This window comes from Dromiciops gliroides, chromosome 3 (assembly GCF_019393635.1).
Source record: "Dromiciops gliroides isolate mDroGli1 chromosome 3, mDroGli1.pri, whole genome shotgun sequence".
NCBI lineage: Eukaryota > Metazoa > Chordata > Mammalia > Microbiotheria > Microbiotheriidae > Dromiciops > Dromiciops gliroides.
The window spans coordinates 212067813-212091203 of NC_057863.1; the positions used below are offsets into that span (position 1 = coordinate 212067813).

The 23391-nt window shown below is 33.4% G+C and overlaps 1 protein-coding gene across 7 annotated transcripts in view; it reads left to right on the top strand.

The window, feature by feature from the left end:
• Nucleotides 1-754: 754 nt before the first annotated feature.
• The window catches only part of EPHA6 (EPH receptor A6), a 1203504-nt gene continuing 1180867 nt past the window's right edge, over nucleotides 755-23391 (top strand). For 6 of the 7 annotated variants that reach the window (XM_043994222.1, XM_043994223.1, XM_043994227.1 and 3 more), the window contains exon 1: nucleotides 755-1134. In XM_043994222.1, the coding sequence (XP_043850157.1) occupies nucleotides 765-1134 (370 nt within the window). In that variant the 5' untranslated portion in view covers nucleotides 755-764. The remainder of the gene's footprint in view (nucleotides 1135-23391) is intronic. The other variant, XM_043994224.1, reaches the window with a different exon arrangement.

The window sequence follows — 23391 nt, forward strand, 5'->3', positions numbered from 1 at the left end:
GCTATTTTGCTTTGCAAGTTTTACTCATTTAGGGAGCTGGGGTGAGCTGTCCAACGTTTCAGCATTCGCTGCTAGAGGGATCAACATGAAATTAAAGGAACATGCTCTGCTTGCTGCTCTCACTAGCCACTAAAGACGAATATATAGGGAATTAAAAGAAAGAAAGAAAAGCACATGAAACTCTCCCTCACTCCCACCTTCACTGAACAATCGCAATAGCAATACATCTTAATAATCTGCGGTTGTTTCTGCGGAATGGGGAGGGAAAAGTGCTTTTTGGACTCAGTGCATTTTCAGTCATCATTATAAAACGGCCACAGCTGCTTAGGAGCCGGTGCAGAAGCTGCTGATCCCCAGTTGGAGGTGTTGGTGGTGAAAGCTGGGGACTGAGGAAGCAACAGCATCGTCTCTTCCTTCAACGCCCCGGACGCACAGAGCTTTGCCCCTCGTCCTTCTCCCTCTTTCTCTTTTCCCAGACCAGCTCAAGGAAACTTCCTGCAGCCTCCTCACAGCACCTTGGATTTGACTGCACAAGTGTCCGGTTCTATGTGAAGAGGAACGCGCCGTCCAGAGGAGTCTGCTCTCTGGACCTCCCTCCTCCAAGTGTGAAACGCTACCTCCTTCCCCACCCCCTTCTTTCTCCTCACCCCACCCTACCCCTGTCTTTCCTCCCCTCCCCCAAACCACAGCCCTAAGCTCGCTCCTGCGCGCGCGCTCTCCCGGGCCGGGTGAATATTCCTCCCGTGAGTGGGACACAGGGGTGGATGCAATACCGCCCTCCTCCTGCCACCAGCAGCTCCTGGGCGGCGGAGGCAGCATCCTCAGCAGCAGCAGCTTCACCTGCACTTGGGCAGCCTGGACCCTCGTGCCCTGCCCCCGGGGCCTCGCGCGGAAAGCGCCCCCCGTTACCCCCAACGGACCGGGTGGAAGAGGAAGAGGAGAAGGAGGAAAACGAAAACCACCACGACACAGGACGCAGTACTGGGCTGCCCTATCTCTCCAGAGAGTGTGGAAGGGGACTGGGGGCAATTATGGGGGGCTGCGAGGTCCGAGGTTTTCTTTTGCAATTTGGCCTGTTCTTCCCTCTGTTGACAGCTTTACCCGCTGACTGCAGTCACGTCTCCAACAACCAAGGTAAGAGATGGGGCGGAGAGGAGGGAGGGAATGGGAAGGAGGCGGGCTGGTGTTGGGACCAGTGAGTGGATTTCGCTTCTGACTACAACTTTGTCCTAGTATCAGCTCCTTGGCTCTTACTCGGCGGGGGTTCAGTGGATCTGGATTGCCAGCAGAGCGCACTGCTGGACAACACCTCCTGAGCCTAGGCTGATACCTTGAAATCCCTGGGGAAACAGCGCTTGCTTCCTTCCTTACTTCCAAATGCCCTTGGACATTAATCTGTGAGGGTCAGCAGGACATTCACTACCTCTGTCTTCCGGATTGCTCTCCCTAAGCCCCATAGAACAGTATAGATCTGCTCTGAGCACAGATCACTGCTCTGTCACTTATACTTAATGAAGACTTCTGATTCTGGCCATCTGTGTGTGTCTGTTTTTTCCTCCTTATGAACGAGAATTCTGGACTTGCTTACTTTAGGGAGGTGTGTGTGTGTGTGTGTGTGTGTGTGTGTGTACACGTACGTGAGATTTTTCCTTTCCTGTCAAGAACATAGTTATCCACTCAGCCAGGCTTGCCTTTTTAAAAGAAATCGGCTATCTAAAAGTCCTTTACTAAGTAATTTGAAAGGTTGATTCGAACATATAAACACGAATCTATATAACTTCTGACTTTTTCTTCTATATGGGTCACTTTTTGGGTGAAGGAAATAAGGGATTTCTCCTTTCCTGTGGTTCATAAAGCAGAAGCAACTCTGTCTTTATGTATTTTTTTTTCTTATTTAGTATGGTAAATGGTATTTCAAAGTGGCAAGTAAGTTTTGATATGGAATAATGTTTGGAAAGTGATAGTCATCAGGACTGAGAGATGTGAATTTTGACCTTTTCCTCTATGCCAATACCTAAATGAAGTGAAATCTTAGGAACAGCTTCATTGAGGGATTTCTAATTATGCATTTTGAAGAACAATGCAAAAGCATGGGCTTTCTATCTTTTCTTATGTCACATAAATATTTTGTAAAAGCTGTCACTTATCTGTTATTATTTAAGGGAATATTTTCATAATTTTATTTAATGGGGAGAAGGTATGTTTCAGGTAACTCAAAGAGCTAAACTATTCTTAAAAATAATCAAGTTAAAAATGAAAGTCAATTGAAATTTGTTACAAAGGTAGTATTTCCTGGTCTTAACTTATTTGGAGGATAGGTGTGTGTGGGTGGGTGGGTGGAGGGCAGGAACAGATACTACAATAATATGGTGGTCTATTATAACTAATATTTCTGTGCTCTATTTTTACATGGGAGAAAGTTGGGTAGTTTTGTTTTTTTAACATTTCTTCTCCCACTTTCCCCCACAACAGGTTTAATTTTGTTTTGAATCTTGAGGGAATCATTATTCTATAGTTAATCTCATTATTTTTGAAGAAGTTAAATTTTATTACAACAGCCCACATTAATTTTCTAAGTCAGAATCAATTAAAATGCAATGTAATGTATATTTAAAATATGTGTCAATTTTATCTATTTAAACATGGATGTTAAGTTCAGTGCCTTACTCTCAAGTACATTGCTAAGAAGCCCCACCTCCATTCATTCTCAAATATTCTTCAGTGATGAACTTTTGTATATAATACTGCCACCCTCTTTGAAGATAAAAGTTAGTAATTATATGCAACTTTCCAGTCCACTTTTTTGGTCTCTCTCTAATGAGAAAGAAAGAATATACTGATTATAATTATGTTCAAAGCTTTCATGCAAGGAGGACTTCTTACATCAACTTATAGTACATACATGAACTTTGTTTTTCCCCTCCTACAAGGCAATATTTGGATAGAATCTGTCTTTGTAAAATAGGTTAAAGTTTAAGTATCAAGCTATCATACAGGAAATTCATAGTTATATATAAAATAAAATATTTAAATTTAAGAGTGTTTTATAGGCTTTGTTATACAATTTACCTATTCCATTAGTCATATTATTCTATCATATTAAAATATTACTTATAAGATATTTAGTATGTTGACTAGAGATTTGGTTGAAGACAGGCTGCAATTGAATAGATTCTTGTACTAGGAAGGGAATTGGAAAACGTGATTCCTAAACTCCCTTCCAGCTTTCAGCTTCTATTTGGACCTTTATGATTTTTTTTGCCTGCTGCTTTAATTATTTCATAAATTAAGTACAAAGAAAATTTTGACATCAGACTAAGATGGCCATCCATTTTTTCAAGTGAAAAAACTTAAGAGTTTTATCATAATAAAGCTACGATTGACTTTATCAAACATCAACCACCTACAACATGCAATTTATACTGTATGCAAACTATATGTAGTAAAACCAATACATTTAAATATTATTCAAAACTTAATTGGGGGAAAATGGTTGAAAGAACTTCCTCCAAAGTAGGCTATTACTAAAAACACTTTACTTATTCATTTTATATGAAATCATAATTATAAAATAGTTTTCTATAGCCTGAAGTCACGCATGGATTGCAAAGATTTCAAGTGATATAAATGGAAACTACTTTCAAGCACCATAGTAGCTCAGAAAAAAATTCCAAACTCTTGTCACTTACCTGCACTTCCATTACAGAGCTTCAAACCTTGTTGTTTCATAAATCACTTCACTTTGTATATGAGAATTGAAGCTCAATTGCTTAATCTATTTTTGGAAAAAAAGATACAAGAACATAAGAATTTATTAAAGTCTGATGTCACCATTAGAGTGCAAGATCATTAAATGAAAACAACATCACAATAAAAAACCTTTCCCATTCCATGATATAATTAATGTTGGATTTCAAGGACATGATTTTCATACTACTAGTAATTTGTTGTTTTATGAACTACTGAAGTTAGAGGTGTGAAAAATAGTTTACAACTCTCATGATAGACTTTTAATAAAATAATACTTCCTTTTGATTTAAATATGTTTTCTTGACAAATACACACATACGCAAAATACATAAATTGTATTTTTCTTTTACCTAAGTATCTTAAAATCTTTACTCCATAAGTCAATGAATCAAATCTTTTCCTCCTGTAGTTCAGTGACTGAAATAATATTGACAAAAGCATGAACAACTTCATTGTTTTTAATGGTGTAGTAGTTTCCAAGGAAATCTTCACAATGCTAAGTATTATACTTGCCCATAGTAAGAATCTTGGACTCCTGTCTCTTAATTGAGTGTTGAACAGCTTTCTATAAACACAATATGAATCAATATGGCATTCTGTTATAACAGTACAATAATTTTTCAAATCTCATTTAATTAAGAGAGTAATTACATGGCTTGTATTGCATCAGCACCTTATTTCATTACTTGGCATTCCATTTAGACATGGATTCTTAATTTAGGTGTTATTAATGTTTGCCTCCTCCAAGAAGCCAGGCTCATCCAGGTCCTTAAAAAACGCCAACTCCTACCCTGGACACTTGGATATAAAACCATTTATCTAACTGTGTCAATTCATAAACATAACTTAACAATAATTGAGAGGTGCCTTGTGACTATTTGCTATTACTATTTTAGATTAGAGTCTTGAAAAAATTTCATTTTGTATCTACACAAAGGCTGTGTCTACACAATAAAATATTCAATTGAAAAAAGCAATAGAGCATATCATTTTTTCCATATATATGTGTATTTGTATGTGTGTGTATTACAAAGTATATAATTTACACTTTTTTTCACTGAATTAACCAGCTGGGTTGACACCCTACCTAGAGTTGTTTTGTTATTATTACCAGTTTTTTTTATTATCAATTTATTTGTTGAAATAATAAGTTGGTTCACTGTGGATTGGGATAAAGTGCCAAACTGACCCTTCACTGAATGTGTTCTTATGAACTAATTGGTGACTAAAATCAAACCAATTGATTGGGTAGTTGATTAAGCAGGTTACTCATCTAGCAGGATCCATGACTTAAATTGGAACAAACAGCCATAAACATCTCCTCAGGTATCTAATGTATAGGGTTGTGCTTTTTCTCTGGTAGAATGGAGAGAAATGGAAAAATTTTCTTAAGAAGCTATAAAAAGGAAATTACATTTCTAATGAGAGCATTGAAAATCTTATAAGTTAACAAGAATGGATAATGTTTTATACAAGATATAGTCTTGTGATCACTTGTTCGGCTAGGATTTTAAGGACAAGTTGTTGGAAGTCATAAAGCAAGGTGATTCTAAGATATCTTATCTTCCATATGTATGTGAACCATTTAAGAACACACTCATGATTTGAAAGTCACATGTAGACTAGTATAGAAGTAGGAGAATATAATGGACATAGTGATAAACTTCCGGACAGTGAGAACTTAGGGACTCATCAGATTCTGCCAATGAATCTGGTTAGGTAGCTGACTCACCCATCTCCTTAGCCTTTTAAGTCATATGCATTTGGGCCTTCAATGGAGGAAGGAATTCATTTTACCTACACTGATAAAAACATATAAACAAGAAGGCACATTAATGCAAATATCTAGATTAAAATAGGCCAGCCTTATTGTGAAATTGAATGTTGTAATTTGCTTCAGCATTAAAAGGATTTTGAAGAGGCTATTACACTGAACTGTTTACTGTGAAGGAGGTCATTGTTGTAGATGAGGATTAATACTGTATTTTTTCTATTGTAAAACATCTATATTAATTAAATCAGGATCTGTGAGTAGAACAATGTTCATCAGATTTGGGTATCTTAAGAATAAAATGAGAGAAATTCTTATTTTCCAGTATTCTGCAGGGAAAAAAAAACCCAACATTCTAGATTCTAAAAAGCTTACTACTACAATTATATAGTAACATTTTATGTAGCAGTATGGCATAGTGAATATAGGGTTCAACTCCTGCCCATGGTGTATATTAGCAGTGAGACTCTGGAAAAATCACTTAAGGTTTCTGTTCTAGGTTACTCTCTAAGGCTATAAGTTACAATGAAAGTGTAGCCCCACTTTGGTAGAGGAAATCTCCTCTCCGGGGAGTTGACCCTCCCAGTAAAATAATAAATAGGCCCAATTCCTATTCGATCTACACATCATATCTCATATATCCCTGTGCCATAATGTAAGCTTTATTAACTCTTGCTAATGAATGAGGAAACTGAGATGAAGAGATTAAGTAATTTAACTAAGATTGCACAGCTTTATAAGTGGCAACCCTTGGACTGAAAATCATTTCTAAATTTCCTGTTCTTTGCCTTACACAGTATTACCTGCTAAAGTAGACAGTATAAAAAAAGTTTAAATTTCCATCAATCCAATGACTAATGTAACTATGAACTAAGTGTGAAACTAAGGTAATGTATTGTTGTTGTTGTTTGTTTTTTTCTAGCTTAACATTCATTACTCTTTGTCTGCTATCACTCTCCTCAAGATTACTATCATCCCTTACCATTGCCTTTTTGCTGTCACTATTCTTCAGCACTCATATGTGATGACTTCACGTGCTATTCATGTTATTCCTAAACCTCATTTCTATCTCATAATCATGAGGACAAACTCCTTGTACCTTTTTCCATTAAGTCGCAGACAAATGAGATTATCATTGTTTTTTTAACATTGGCTAGAATTTGGTCAAAATCAGATGAGTGTTTTCTTGTTTGTCTGCCTATGTAGTTATTGTCTCAGTTATGTCTCATTCTTCATGACTCCTTTTTGGGTATTCTTGGCAAAGATACTGTAGTGCTTTGCCATTTCCACCTTGGGGATTTTCTTGGCAAATATACTGGAGAACTTTGCTATTTCCTTCTGCAGCTCAATTTACAGATGAGGAAATTAAAACAAATAGGGTTAAGTGACTTTCTCAGTGTGACATAGATAGTAAGTATGTGAGGCCAAATTTGAACTCAGGTCTTCCTGACACCAGGCACAATGCTCTTTCTACTACACCAAGCAGTCTACTTTAAATCTCATAGAATTTAGAGCTTGAAAAGAATTCTTTCCCATCATTTTCCTTTTGAATATGTGAAATTCAACAAAATAATAAAATTGTCAAATATTTTAATGAAACTAAAATTTCCTTGAAAAACTAGAATATGTTAATTCTAATCTTAAGTTCTTATGATAATATTGAAATGTTCCTGACAAATAGGTCTAACAATGGAGAACAGAATACATTTTAAGGACTTAACTAAGGTGATACCCAGATTATTCAGACATTCATTCCTATTTGGTAATGTTGATCATTTTGTAACACATAATGTGGGATCACTCACTCTTTAGTTATTCTATTCTATTCAGAAAAGGCATAAGTAAAAGGCAAATATAATAAATAAATCAAACTAATATATTTCATAGAAGCTGATTTTTGCACATCATAAAACAATCAGCAAGCATTTCTTAAGCAGTTATGCTATTCTAGGCACTGTGCTGGGGATACAAATACAAAAGTGGGGGGAAGTCCTGCACTCTTGATGGTTTTTTATTGTTTGGGGGCTAATAGGATGCTTAAAATTGTAATGTACTTTTTGAGTCAAATGGCAAGATACCCTTGTTATCTAGGCCCTAAGGTCCTGATGAATGGTTGTATAGATTGAAGCATATTGTGCAGTTTTAAAGTAAGTTAGATAGAGAAGTAGAAATAAGGATTAACTGACTGTAACATACAGGGAATAATAAAGAAATGCTGTTTAGATTTGGTGATAGGGATTTTCTATTTGGCAGCTTCTTCCTTGGGGAGGTGACATAAGTAGTTAGAGGAAACTTCAGGTGATATTTTAATAAATTTAATAAACTAGTTTCTGGCTTATGAATCTAGGCACTTTTAGTGTCTTGTTTTGAATTCTTTATGAAGTTATTACTTAGCCAGTGTGGACATGGTTTTCAACAACAATGTGTCCATACAATTTGGAATTTCAACTAAGCAGATCATAAGATCTTATTCTTTTCTTTCAATAAATTCTTTGGTAAGTATAATTTCCCCATTATATACAAATGTAGGATGCCCAGTCACAGGACATATATAGATGATTCTGAATTGTTTTTGTTTATACCAGTCAGAAATTGATGAGTGAAAAAGTTAATAAAATTTCTCCATTTTATCCAGAAGTTTCATTCTTGAGAGACTTAAATTGTGCTCAGTGAGAGATAGATAATACTTGAAAAATAGAAAACCAAACTCTTAAATGTATATGTAAATTTGTTTTCATCTTATCTGGACTGAGTGAACAGGTTTCACTGGACATAAGTCCATTAATGTAACCTGTTAGAGATAGCAATTGAACAAACTTTTAAGAAACTATACATGTTTTAAATTAATAATGACAAAATAATATTTATATTAATGTAGAGTATTATACAGTGAATAATACAGATTTAGAAAATTCATATTCTTTATATGTCCATCAAAACCCCATTTTCAGATCTTGTTAAATATTTGTTTAAATACTATAAAATTATAGTTTTTCTCCTTTCTGTTTTTGCTGATCATTTTATTTAAGTAGGTATTGTATTTTCATCCTATCTGCAAAATTCTGGTCTATTCATGTCATCAATCACTTATCCAATGTTTACTACATGTAAGGCAGAGTGATATGTTCTTTGAGGGTGGGATAATTCAACAGAAAGGATATTTCACAATAGGATCTTGAAAGGAAGCCTCATAATTTTCTCATAGTGAAAACTAAAACATAATAGAAGTAAAAAGTATTTCATTAAGGAAAATTGATTGAGAACTGTGACAAGGGTTTGTAGCAGGAAGAAAATAGAACCAAAAAAAAGTACTGCAATCTGTCACACCAAACTTTGAATCCCAGCTCTCACCCTAATTCTTTGATCTTGGCCAAATGGTTTAACATTTATGAGCTTCTTTCCTTAGCTGCAAAGGGAGGGAAATGATACTTCTACCATCAATTTTACAGGATTGTCAGGAAAATCAAATGAGAAAATGTATAAGGCACTATATGAATAAATATAAGCTGTTCAATATAGTTCAAACATTATAATTTAAATATTTCTATCCTTTAATAATAGTTTTAGTTTTCATTTTTCCTAGATAGTGCCTTGAATTTCTTTTTACTTTTAAAATGCCCTTTGTATATATCTAGAGACAAATGTATTAGGTTAATGCAAAGATATTTTGTTTGTCTCCACTCTCTTTTTCTTCTTCTCTAATTTCTTAGCATATTGACTCACCTTCTATGCCTCCTTTCTTTTCCATATATATATATATATATATATATATATATATATACACACACACACACACACACACATACATACACACATATATATGTATATTGTTTGTTCTATTCCTGATTTCTATCACAATTCTCATTGTGTACATTGTAACCCAGTAGGTTATTTTTTAATTTTCTTTCCAATATGGATACCATTATGTAGATTACAATAATAACCCCACAAAACATACTTTTTCATGTGATTTAGAGAGAGGAGGAAATAATGGTTATCTAGTTTAAACTCTTCATTCTACAAATAAGGAAAGCTCAGCTCCACATTTCCCAGAGTCACATAGGTATCACCCAAGTATTTTGATAATAAATGGACTGTCATTTGTCTTTGTTTTTCTGCCTATTATACCATGGATGTGTTGCTATACAACAGAAAATCAAATTTGAAAGGACAAACTTGCAAATTAAATTGGACTTTAGCATCCTTCATGAGTTTCATGAGGCTCTCTGTGAAATCATAAAGAGGTTTTTCTGAAAGAACTATTCAGTAATCAGGAAAGCTACATTGATGGCATGTGGTATTTACTTTTAAACACAAGTATCATTGATTAAGACATTTTATTTATGTATATCCCATCGAAATAATTTATAATATGGGTATAAAATGTTAAATTTTCGAAAGCAATTTAACATCTCATAACTTCTATCCTGTATAATTTAATAACATTATGAATAAAGCAGATTCTTTTTAATTGCTTTATTTTCTCTTTGCAAAATTCAATAGTATGAATAGCAAACTAATTATTGCATAAAGTTATTCAAAACCAGAAGTGTGAGTATATGTATAGTACATATGAATGAAACAATGAAAGTGTTGCTTTTTCACAATTTAGTAGGAGTGAGGGGTTGAAAAACTTAGTAGCTTCTGTGAAAGAAAATAGGCTGGCCCATTTCTGAAATTCCCATGTCTTTGTACTCATTATTTAAAACTTGAAATTCAAACTGAAGATCCAGTAACAGAGCACTGAGCATGTACTTTTTCTGAGCTTTGAAAAGGAAATTAGCATGAGTGTAGGAGGTGCAGTACTGTGTATTGAAAACTTGCTCAGCTATTTTGTCAGTATATTGCTGTTCCTGCTGCCTGTTTTCTAGCCTTTAGTCCATTTAATGGTGTGCACTGTGGGAATATAATTGAAAACTCATCTCTCTTCCTTCTATTTTATTGTATAACATCTGGATAAACGTTGCATATTGCCTTTATGAATACTATGGATATGTTAACATCTTCCTGGAAGAAAATAGAATTATAAAAGGTCATCTTGTTTTTCAGCTTAGCTATCAATTTTGTAGATCATGTCTGATCACCAGGCATGGTGTGATTAAAAAAAATACCTGTTCATATAATATCTCAAATCCATAATGCATGAATCTAAACATTGAAACATTAATCCAACTAAATACCTTAAATATAAATATTAAAGATGTAACTTGATTTTCAACACACTTTATAAGCCTATGAAACAATACTCAGAAATAAAAACAACAAAAACTTTTCTCTACTATATTTCCTAAGATTTTCTAAAAATATCTTCATAGGTGGGAGCTCAGCTATCTATTGCAATCATGATTTGGATTCATTTTAATCTATTTGAGGGGGAAAATGATAGTTTTGTATTCCAGGAAATTAAAATACATTAGCATCATTGGGGGTAAATAATCAAGGTAAGAAACCCTGGCAGGGATTGCTTAAGAGGAATTGAAAAGATTAATGGGGTTCATATAAAATAATTTTGTGAAACCTCAAAAATACACATTTCTTAGAAGTTAAAGGAGTTTTCTTGCAAATGGAAATAGAATAATTAGAAACTGACATGGAATGACAACAAAGAATTAGGTGTCAACTGTGTTCTGGGATTAATATCTCAGTGACAAATACTTTAAGCTTAAAAATACACACTAGGGGCAGCTAGGTGATGCAGTAGATAGAACACTGGCCCTGGAGTCAGGAGTACCTGAGTTCAAATCGGGCCTCAGACACTTGACACTTACTAGCTGTGTGACCATGGGCAAGTCACTTAACCCCAATTAGCTCACCAAAAAAAAAAAATACACACTAACCAGACACAAATTGGGAGAATGAAAAAAGAAAGTTTAATGTTGGAGGCTTTTTTTGGGGGGAGGGGTGGTTATAGTTATTTATCACTAATAGAGTTCTAAAATTAATTGCTGCTTATTTCTTTCATTAATGAGACATGCAGAAGATAAAATAGGAGTTTCAATAAATCAAAACATATTTCATATGTTTAGACTCCAAGTGCAATAGTTAGAGCAATCTAACGAATATGAACATAACTAGTAATTTATATAAGTGTAGAAACCAGTGGAGTTACTGGATAGATCAAAAATTACAGAATATTTAGAATAGCCATTTTTAATCACTAGAATTAAATATACTGTATAAATTGGACAGTTGCTTAGCAAGCAACAGTAAGGAAACAGGAGTTTATCAAAATTGTGAATTGGTCTTTGTTGCAATGAATTGAACCAATACTTCTGATTCCAAGTCCAGCACAATCTCTACCATACCAAGTTGCCTTAAAAAAAATTGTAGAGTGAGATTTAGAAAACTGAGACAATTTGTGAATTCTTTATTTGGTTTTCCTCATTTTTTAAGGGAAAGAGAGATTGTTGTAAAAGTTATTTATTTTTAAAATCATAACCTATAAATGCTAAAACCAAAGATCAGGATAAAAGTTTTAGCTTGTTACAATTTTAAAATTCCCCAAATGATTCTTTTTTACCTTATGTATGCATAAGGGTATTTTTCAGAAACAAAGACTGTACTATCTAATATATGTGTGTAGTATGTGTATGTGCATAAATATATAGGTATACACACACATGTGTGTATGTGTATCACAGATCAATTTGGAATTTTCAAAACTAATTATCAAACTAGTTCAGGAGTAACTTATTTTATCATTTGAGTTCTTTCAATGAGATAGTTTATATTTTAATTTATGAAGACAACAACTTATAAAATGTTAAATCATTCATCTTATGGTTCAGTGCTTAACATATACAAGGTTATTCTAGACTCTCTTAGAGATACAGATAAGAATAGCATATTGATGATGCCCTCAAGGAACTTGATCCCAGTTAGGGAGACAGAATATACACACATAAAGAATGGTTGCCTCATTTACTTAACAAAAATTTATTGAGCACCAGCTAGGTAAATAGCCCTGTTCAGCAGGCTATAAAAAATTTCAAAATAAATAAAACATAGTAGCATACCTCAAGGAGTTTAATTTATTTGGAGGCTCAGAACATTTTTTTTATTCCTAAGGTGGACACCATGTGGCTTTAGGGAGTAATAAAGGATATGCTTCCTGACTATTAGAAACTTGTTATAGGAGAGGGACTGAGAATACTCCTATGCTTCAATGGATTAATCTAATCAATTTAAGTATTCCTTACTCTTGTGTAGCCTCAACCATTCTATGTTTTCTCATTCAATTTTATACCTTCCCATTGGTTTAGTCTTCTATAAAGGAGTCACCCAACAAACTGGAGCCCTTGGTGTGTGTGTGTGTGTGTGTGTGTGTGTGTGTGTGTGTGTGTGTGTGTGTGTGCGTGCATGCACAGACATGTAATACACATTTATATATCCATACAGATATGCGTGTAAGTATATGCATATATAAAAAAAAGGAGGCAGATTGGTTTTACAGCAAGAAGCAAAGATGGACTAACAAGGCTCTGCTCATTGATTCAGTCTCTGTCTCTGTCTCTGTCTCCATCCATGCACACATATACACACACACATTAGTTTGGATTGTACTACACTGTGGTACAGTAAGTGGAAAGAATACCAACTTGGGAATCAAAGTTTTGTTTTTACTTTTCAGTCTTTCAGTCATGTTTGACTGTGACCTATGAATCCTAGCACACTAGGCCGTACTCTTTTTTTGCCCCTCTCGGGACAATGAGGGTTAAGTGACTTGCCCAGGGTCACACAGCTAGTAAGTGTCAAGTGTCTAAGACCGGATTTGAACTCAAGTCCTCCTGAATCCAGGGCTGGTGCTTTATCCACTGCACCATATAGCTGCCCCCATGTTCACCATCTCTTGAATTTTAAGTTCATTTTCATTGTTTCCATAATACTATCTATCATTTTCATCCTCTGCTGACCCCGTTTCCTTTTGCCCTCAATCTTTTCCAAAATCACGGATCTTTCCAATGAGTCCCATCTCATCATTATGCGACCAAAATATTTAAACTTCATCTTCCATATTTGACCTTCCAGTGAATAGCCTATATCAATTTCTTTGTGTTGACTTATTTGGTGTCCTTGATGTCCAAGAAATTCTCAAGTCTTCTCTATCACCACAATTTTAAAGCACTGATGCCCAGATTTCCTTATATTTCAACCATCAGAGCCATACTGAAAAGAACATAGTTTTGAATACATGAACCTTTGGCAGCAAGGTAATGTCTCTGCTTTTAGTATGTTGTCCAGATTTGTCATAGCTTTCTTTCTAAGGAGCACCTTTTAATTTCATGGCTCCAGTCATCATCTGAAGAGATCTTTGAACCCAAGAATATAAAATCTGACAGTGCTTCCTTTTCTTCTCCCTCTATTTGCCAGGAAGTTATGGGACCAACTGCCAAAATCTTAGTATTTTTGATGTTAAGCTTTAAGCCTGCTTTTATACTCTCGTCTTTCACCATTATCAGGATGATTCTTAATTACTCTTTACTTTCTCTTGTTGGAGTAGTATCATCTGAATATCTGAAATTATTGGTATTTCTCCCAGTTACCTTGATTCCAGCTTTTCATTCATCCAGGTGGGCATTTTACATGTTATAATCTGCATATAAATTAAATAAACAAAGTGACAATACATACCCTTGTCATATTTTTTTTTCTCATCTTAAACCAAACAGTTTTACCATGTTCACATCTAACTGCTGTTTCTTGACCCACATACAAGTTCCTCAGGAGACAAATAAGATGATCTGGTACTCTCATATGTTTAAGGACTTGCCACATATTATTGTGATCCAAATAGTCAAAGGCTTTAATGAAGTTTAATGAAGCTGAAGTAGATAATAGAGTAAATATAGGTAATTTGATATCTAGTTTCCCCAATACCAGCCTGCTCTTCTGGTAATTCTTCTTTCACATATTGCTGAAACCTAGCTTGAATAATCTTAAGCATAACCTTTCTGGCATGTGAAATTATCATAATTGTTTGGTAATTTGAACATTCTTTGCATTGCTCTTCTTTAGAACTGGGATGCAAACTGATCTTTTCAAATCCAGTGGCTACTGTTACATTTTCCAAATTTGCTGACATATTGAGTGCAGCACTTAATCAGTATTGGACTTTAGATTTTTAAATAGTTCAACTGTAATTCCATCATCTCCAGTAGCCTTGTTGTTAGCAATCCTTCCTACAACTCAGTTGACTTCATTCACCAGGATATCGGACTCTTCATTAGCAACCATAACACTGTGGTTATTGGTGATGTTAAGATCTTTCTTGTATAGTTGGTTTTTGTATTCTTGCTACCTCTTCTTAATTTCTTATGCTTCTGTTAAATCCCTACAATTTTATATTTTATCATGCCCATTTTACATGAAACTTTCCTTCGAAGAGACCTTTCTTGAAGAGATCTCTTGTCCTTCCCATTGTATTTTTTTCTATTTCTTTGCATTACTCATTTAAGAAAACTTGCCTGGTTCATATCTTTCCTGTATTCTTACACTTAAGCCCTCCCCATCTCTTGCACCTACATGGTGGGTGAAGGATGACTTCCAGGTTTGCATCTCCAATTTTCTTTTGTACACTTAAGAATAGATGCCAAACTCAACATGTTTAAAACTGAAGAAGGCCAGGAGAAAAGTTAGGGCTACATAAGTAGATATAATAATCATCTTTATGCAGATGATAATTGAATGCAAATGAGATGAGAACATCAAGTTAACTGATAGAGAGGGAGAAGAGAAGATGGTCTAGGACAGATTCTTGGGAAGACATCTACAACTAGTAGATATGATCTGGATGAAAATACAGCAAAGGAGACTGGAAAGTAATGGTAAGATAGTTAGGAAAAGAACCAGATAAAATCAGTCATGAAAACCTAGTGAGTATAGTGTCAAGAAGAAGAGAATCATAAATAGTATTAGAGGCTGCAGAAAGGTCAAGGACTATGAAGACTGAGGGAAAAGTCATTAGATTTGTCAATTAAGTGATATGTGGTTACTTTGGAGAAAGTAGTTTCAGGTGAATGATGAGATCAGAAGCCAAATTTAAGATATTTATGAAGAGTGTATGGAAATATGGAAAGAAAAGGAAATGGAGGCACCAATTGTAGATAGCTTTCTCCGCATATTTACCCACATTAGAGTGGAGAGTTATATGATGATAGCTAGCAGGAATGGATGAATCAGGCAAGGGATTTTTGATGAGATATGAGTGTTTATAGTCAACATGGAAGCACTGATTGAAGATAAGTGGGACAGTGGGAATTGTACTATGATAAATGTGCTCAAGAACCCAGGAAATAATGGACTCACTTGTGCATATAGAGAGCTTTGCCTGAGCAAGGAGAAAGGCTACTTCTTCATGCAATTCAGACAAAGAAAAAAAAAGTAGTGGAAGTCATCTGAGTGAAGAGAGATGAGGATGGAAGAGGAAAGATAAATCTCTCAGAGAAGCACTAAATTAAAGTAGTTGGACCTATTTTGAAATCCTTGTTTTTTCTACCTATCATATGTGGTGGTCTTGAATACATCTGGAATATCTCTTGGTTTCAGTTACTTCATATTTAAAATAAGTATTAGAACAAGTTATCTTTATGGCTCATATAACTCTAAACCACTTTAAAATTATAAGATTTCTATTATATTCCAAATGGAAAACTAATCATCATTCACTGTAACCATTCTGGATGTGGCCCTTCTCAACTAATACCTCAACTGTTATTTAGTTCTGAAAGTTAAATTTTACAGAGTAGATTGACAACTGAATGTACACTCAAAGAAGGGCAACTATGATGATGTGTCTGTGAAGGTGCAATGCTAAAAACCTGGGAAATTAATATGTAAAAAAGATTTAAGAATATGGGAGCTATGTCTAGGTATTTGAAGGTCTGCAAAATGGACAATGGAATAGATTGTTCTGTTTGGTGTTTGAGAACAGAGCTGGGAGTGATGGCAAATGAGAGTGTCTTCCTATTAGAATTGCCCAGTAGTAAAAATGGATTGTACCTGAAGTTTGTAATTTTCCCATCCTAAGGCTCTTCAAATAGAGACCCAGATGATCATTTGTCCGGAATGTTGTAAAAATGATTCTAACTCAGTGGTAGGCTACATTAGGTCCATTTCTACTTCTGATTATCTATGAATAATTTAGATGGGGGTCTACGAGATGAAGGAGGTAGAAGATACTGTCAGCATGAAAGTCAGGAGCAGAACAAAGAAAGTAAAGAAAAATGGAAAATTATTCCTAAGACGCATCAAAAAAAAAGAGCAAAAGACACTAGAAAAAAGTAACAAAATAAGGCCTATTAAGAACTGAGACAGAATTGCCTAAGAAGAAATTTCCTTGAATTCTACTGATAAAGAATATTTAAAAGTGGCTTATAAGAATGTGGACTTGATGAAAGGCAGATATTTGGATATACTTATCTGTAAAAGGGAAATGGAATTATGGTATTATCAAGTAATATATAATACAGAGTCTGATGTTAAACAAAAATGTTTTCTGATCATGAATTTGTAATATACAAATTCAGTATTTCAACAGTAGGAATAATTTGGTAAAACCATGTCAATGATGTACAGTTTATTCATAGAGTAGGGGCAAATGAATGATCAAAGCAGGCTGATGCGATCTCCTTTTTTCACATTCCCAAAGAGTGGAGTAACAATAAAAAACAAGCAACAACAACAAAAAAAAACACTCTCAAAAAAGCAAAAGTCAATACAGAGAATAAAAATCCTTTAAATAGCAACATGGAGACTGTAGGAGTGATCAATGGGAAGGATATTTTAAAAACAAGCAAGCAAACACAAAGGTATACATTTTCCAGTAGACAAAGTGAGTGTTAAAGATGAAATGAAAGAAATATACATAAACAGGGTCAAGGTGGTGGAAGATAAAGGTCGAGGCAGAATAAAAGCACTCCCCACAGATATCTAGTGTATTAAAGAAACAAAATGGCCAGATTTAGATGGGACCAAATAAAAAGCTGCGGAAAATAAAAATTCTTTGTAGAAGTACTTATAGAAATTAGAAATATTGCAGAGAAAATTGTATGTATTGGGTTAATGCTAGTGAACCAATCAAAGAATGAAGAAACAAATGATTTAGCAACTAACTCCACAGCTTAAGAAGTGAACATGCATGATTAATTATCTCAAAGAGAGGAAGCAATGTGAAATCTTAAAGTCTTAGTGGTGGGTTCCACAATATTTTTTAAAAATTTATCCTAGAGGGGCAGCTAGATGGTGCAGCGGATAGAGCACTGGCCCTGGAGTCAGGAGGAGCTGAGTTCGGATCCGACCTCAGACACTTAACACTTACTGGCTGTGTGACCCTGGGCAAGTCACTTAGCCCCAATTGCCTAACCAAAAAAAAAAAAAAATTATCCTAGCAAAAAAAAAAAAAAAAGAACTGTGGAATATGTATGCAGATTGAACCATACTATTTCTTTTGGTTTTGGTGCTGCTGTTTTTCTTTTTTGAGGTTTTTCCTTTTTTGCTCTGATTCTTCTCATAACACGACTAATACATAAATATGTTTAATGTTATTGTATATATATATATATATAAGCTATATCAGATTACTTGCTGTCTTGGGGGGATGGGATGAAGGGGAGAGGGGGAGAAAAAATTGAAACTAGAAATCTTATCAAAACAACACTCTATATGTAATTGGAAAATAATAAAATACTTTTATAATTAAAAAAATTTATCCTAGCAAACTTTTAACTGGTACTCACAAAGGCCTATAGGAGAAAATTGAAATGGCTATTATAATTGGATAAGGCATATTGAAAAGGTGAATTATATCCATTTTTGAACCAAAAGGAATCCATTGATTTATTGTTCAATTTATTTGTTATAACACATCTTTGCATGGACCTTAAAATAAAAATGTATTCTATCAATAGATTCTTCTCAATTAAAAAATATTTCATCCTTGAGTCTGGACAAGCACATATGTCATATATAATATTTCATGTATAATTTATATTTATAGTTCATGTTACTTCTATGTAATAGGTTTTGTAGCATTAAGCTATAAAGTCTAGAATTGGGAAGACATTGAGTCAAAACCTGCCTCCTGAAAAAGCCACAAACTCTCAGGTACTCTAGGAAACTCCCAAAGACTAAAGTACAATATACATTTGTATATATACATTTGTTTATTTGCTACACACATACACACAGAGCACATTTGCTAGAGCAAACATATGTATAAAATTTGTGATACGATATGATAGCAAAGGAGCATCAACCTTTATGTAAATCTTTATGCATATGATGTATGGTTCTCTATATAAGGAAATATGTATCAAATTTAAGCAAAGTGGACTATACTAGTAAATGATATGTTGGTAGAAACTTAAAATCATTTGAATATCTGTGGATATTTTGTTTTCTGTGGCAAAAAATTGTATATATAAAAATTATGCTTATTATTAAAAAAAAAAAACAACAGTGAGGATTGAATGAAATTAGAAATAGTGTCGTACTTCTCCCATTAAGTTGACCCCAGCTTTAGATACACCATGTATTCACAGTTTTCAAGGTGGCTTTTAAGTATTTCATAGTACAATGCCTGTTTTCCTTTTAGTGAAAGTAGTGTGAAGCATTTTTCTTCCCTCCCTCAAACCAAATAATCCTCTAATTATATATATATATATATATATATATATATATATATATATATATATATATATATATATATATATATATATACATGTGTGTGTATAGTATATATGTATATATGTGTGTGATTGTGTATATGTGTATATATGTATGTTTATTGTATATATGTATATATGTGTGTGATTGTGTATGTGTATATATGTATGTTTATTGTATATATGTATATATGTGTGTGTTGTATATATGTATGTATGTGTGTTGTCTATATGTGTATATGTATATATATGTATGTGTTGTGTATATGTATGTGTTATATATATGTATATGTGTGTGTTGTATATATGTATGTGTGTTTATCTACTTAAGATTAATTTACTTAAATTTAAGTAAATTTAAAAAATCAAATCTAGCTGTAATAGGTATGTGACTGGTATTGAACTTTTCCCTAATATACTTTACTTTGTATTGTTTCATTAAATATTGAGGTTCTCCTAAATTACATGCAGAACCCAGTAACCCCTTTCAGCTTCTAGCTCAACTATCTTTTACTCACTGGCTGGCCACTAAGTTTTGTGTTTAGGAGTGGTCTGTTACTCAAATCCTATTTCAAATTAATGACCATTCTCCATTAGAAGAAAACACATGACTATTAATGTGATGATAAAAGGAAAACCACTTAATCTATGCCCTCAATTATATCCCAAGAGAGAATAAAAATGGTTTTGTTCCCACTTCCTTGTCTCATGTTTGTGTTCTACCCAATTAAAATCAGTCTACCATCATTAACATGGTGTTTGGCTGCAGCTAAGTGTTTTCCGAAAATGCCTTCCTCTTCCCACTATATTCAATTTAAAGATTATCCTTGCTATCTCAGGCCTCTGACCATCTTATTGGAATCTCAATGGGGTCTCCCATGCTGACCATATTTCTTTTGTTTTTAAAAGAAATAAACTTATATTGAACAATTAAATTTTATCTAATCAGTATAGAACATGACTTTTCTTGAGCAAGTACACCAGTGTTTTCCACATAGATATTTAATTCATGTGTAGGTAGACTTATGAAATTATTCACATCCTGAACTTTGTCTCATTTCCACCTCATAGCAAACTGAAAAGCAGAAAGTACAAGGACCCTGTAGAAATTGAGAATGGTAAAGTTTCCTGGCAAAGGTAATAGCACATATACCTACTCGCATTCCCTTATTACTTGGCAGAGATAAGTTTTGAACTTAAGTTGATATAAAATAATTCTGTAAGAGACAAAATACTATTCAAAGATTTCTAACAGTTATTAATAATGTAAATATGCATATATGTACATATATATACACACTTCTGAGTGTTACAATATTACAGGGTTATTCTTAAGTTTGTTAGATCATAGAATTAGAGATGTAAAGCTTGAAAAGGTTTAAGAGAAAATCTAGAATAACTTACAAATCTATTTTATGGAGAACTCTTTTGTCAGTATACATCTCATATATTCCTAGTTATTTACATGTCCCACACATTAGAACACGTGCCATTTGAAAGTAAGGTGTATTTTTTTTCTATTTTTTTATTTTATTATTTATTTTTCTCTCTTTCTCTTCCTCCCTTCCTTTGTTTCATTTTTCCAATTGTTAAAATACTGCCTGGATTAAAAATGCTTGTTGACCAACTCTTCAAGAAGATAGGTGTGAACAAACTCTTCTTCAAGAAATGGGAACTAAGTTTCAAGTTCCTTTTTTCAGATAAAGTTTTGTTTGGATCCTCAGTGAATAGTAAAACTTCTACCAGTATGGTCTTAGGCTTAAATTTCAACCATGGTACCACTACCCAGAGAGGGAGAGTAAATAAATATTATTAGCCGCCTGTCCTCAAATTTTTAGAATTGAAGAATTCAGGTCTAGGGGATTCAAAAAGAAAGTTTCTGCTTACCTGTGCAAAACTATAAATGCAATCACTTAAAAAAAATTGTGCTTTCCTAACTGGCACAAATGCTGTGACTGAAAAGGGGGTAATTATCTAGCATACTCTCTTAAACTTGAACTTTTTAAAGGTCTTTCTAGGCAATTTCTGCAATGCATTTTCACTAGAAAAAAATAACTAAGTGGTCACATAAGTGTCACAGTGGATAGATTGCCAGGCCTGAAGTCGGGAAGACTCATCTTCCTGAGCTCAAATGTGGCTTCAGAAACTTACTGCCTGTGTGTCACAGGGTAAGCCATTTAACCCTGTTTGTCTTGGTTTGTCATCTATGAATGAGCTGAAGAAAGAAATGATAAAACTAATCTATTATTTTTCCAAGAAAACTTCAAATGGGGGCAAATACAACTGAAACAACTAAACAACAGCAACAAGAGCTTTCTCCTCAGATATGTATGCAATCAAAAAGTGATTATAGTTCAGTCTCTGTATAGAGAAAATTTTTATTAAAATAGCAATGTTACTAAATCAATTTATATTTTATTCTACAAACAAACTGTAGGAAATGAAAAATAATTTTAGCAACAATTAAATATGATTTCTTTACATTAGAATTATTTTATGTAATAATATAACTAAAACCTCTTGATAACTTCTAATATTTTGTAACCTTACTCAGTATATCATCCTTAAGGATCTTAAATTGTTGTTGCTGTTATTGTTTTTGTTGTTGTTTTTAAATACACTTCAGGAGGCAAATTGTTGTAGTTTAATACTGAAATTTGACTGTTTTGACTCTTAAAAACTTTAAAACTTCATTAGCTTAATCCTATAGCATAGCCATTGACTTTTTTCTTTTATAGTCATTAAAAATGAACAAAATATTTATTGCCCATACTTCCTCTATTAGACATGTAATTTTAATTAGCTTTCTTGATCGTCATATTAGCCAGAAACTCATTTGCTTGTAGATTTTACCATGTCATAGAAGCCTGTAAAGGAGAAAATAATTTATCCATATGACCTCATTTATTAGCAATTTCTTTTCTCGTAGCTGGTTAGAACTGGTTTACCCAGGCTAGTTTATCATGGCTGATAAAACTTAACTAATGTTACTTATACCATAATCAGGAGGTAGTTATTGTATAAATGATGCTTGCTGTCTGTATTGTGTCTTCTAATTATTTAATTATTTTTATAATATCATTTTTATAACTAACCTAATTCAATCTGAATTACTGTTATACTTTTTTTTTCTTAAAGGAATTAAACTTTATTTCTTTTCTTCTAGGTACATTAAAACATTCTGACCATAGAGATCTTTAAAAAAAATTTAAAATTGTAGAACATTCAGAATAGCATGTTAGTTGGTTTGGCACAGAAAATATTGAGTATATATATATATATATATATATATATATATATATATATATATACTCTTAATATACACACACATATAATATTTTATCATATATTATACTATATCATATCCATTTTGTAGTGGAAGAGACATCAAATGGTATCTAGTCCAACTTCCTCATTTTGAAAATATGAGAAATGAAGATTTGGGAAGTAAAGGAACTTGCCCAAGGTCATACAGATAGGTAGAAAACAGAGGTGAGATTGAAAATCAAGGACTCTGATTAGAACCTCAATGTACTTTACATTGTAGCATTTTTTCCCAATTAAAAACCTTGTCTTTATTCTGCAGTTAATCTTGGTTAAAGGTAACCACAAGTAAAGAAATAATCAAGAAAGAAAGAGAGTAGGAAGCCTGATCAATTCTAACCTTTGAAGTTTGTCATTTTGGTTTTGATTTTGATATTTAAGTGTAAAGCTTTCTTATAGTCACATTCTCTTTGAAAGTATATCAGTATAAATCTATATGTAACTCAGTTACTTCTAATAAATGGATCCCAGAATTATACAGGTGGGTGAAGACTACCCTTGGGTTTACTATCTATTTAAATTGAGAGTTCATGTGTTTCCAAAAATCTTTCTCCTTTACCAGCTTTCAAATATCAGAATTATTATTCCCCAAGCTATCTAAATTATAACATTTTTTCTTTAAAATACCTTTCTGATTTTTAAAAATGTATGTTATAATAAAATTATTTTCTAAAGCATATAATTGATATATTAAATTGCTATGTATGTCTTATTAATTTCATTGTTGACAAAAAACTATTTTAAGATTAGTGTCGCTTAGATTTTGTTTTCTCTTTGTTTTTTATTAAAATAAGAGTTATTAACATTTTATATCACCTCTATTTCATAATATATCCATTCTACCTCCCTTCCCAGAAATAAATTGCTTAAAACAGAGTAACAGCA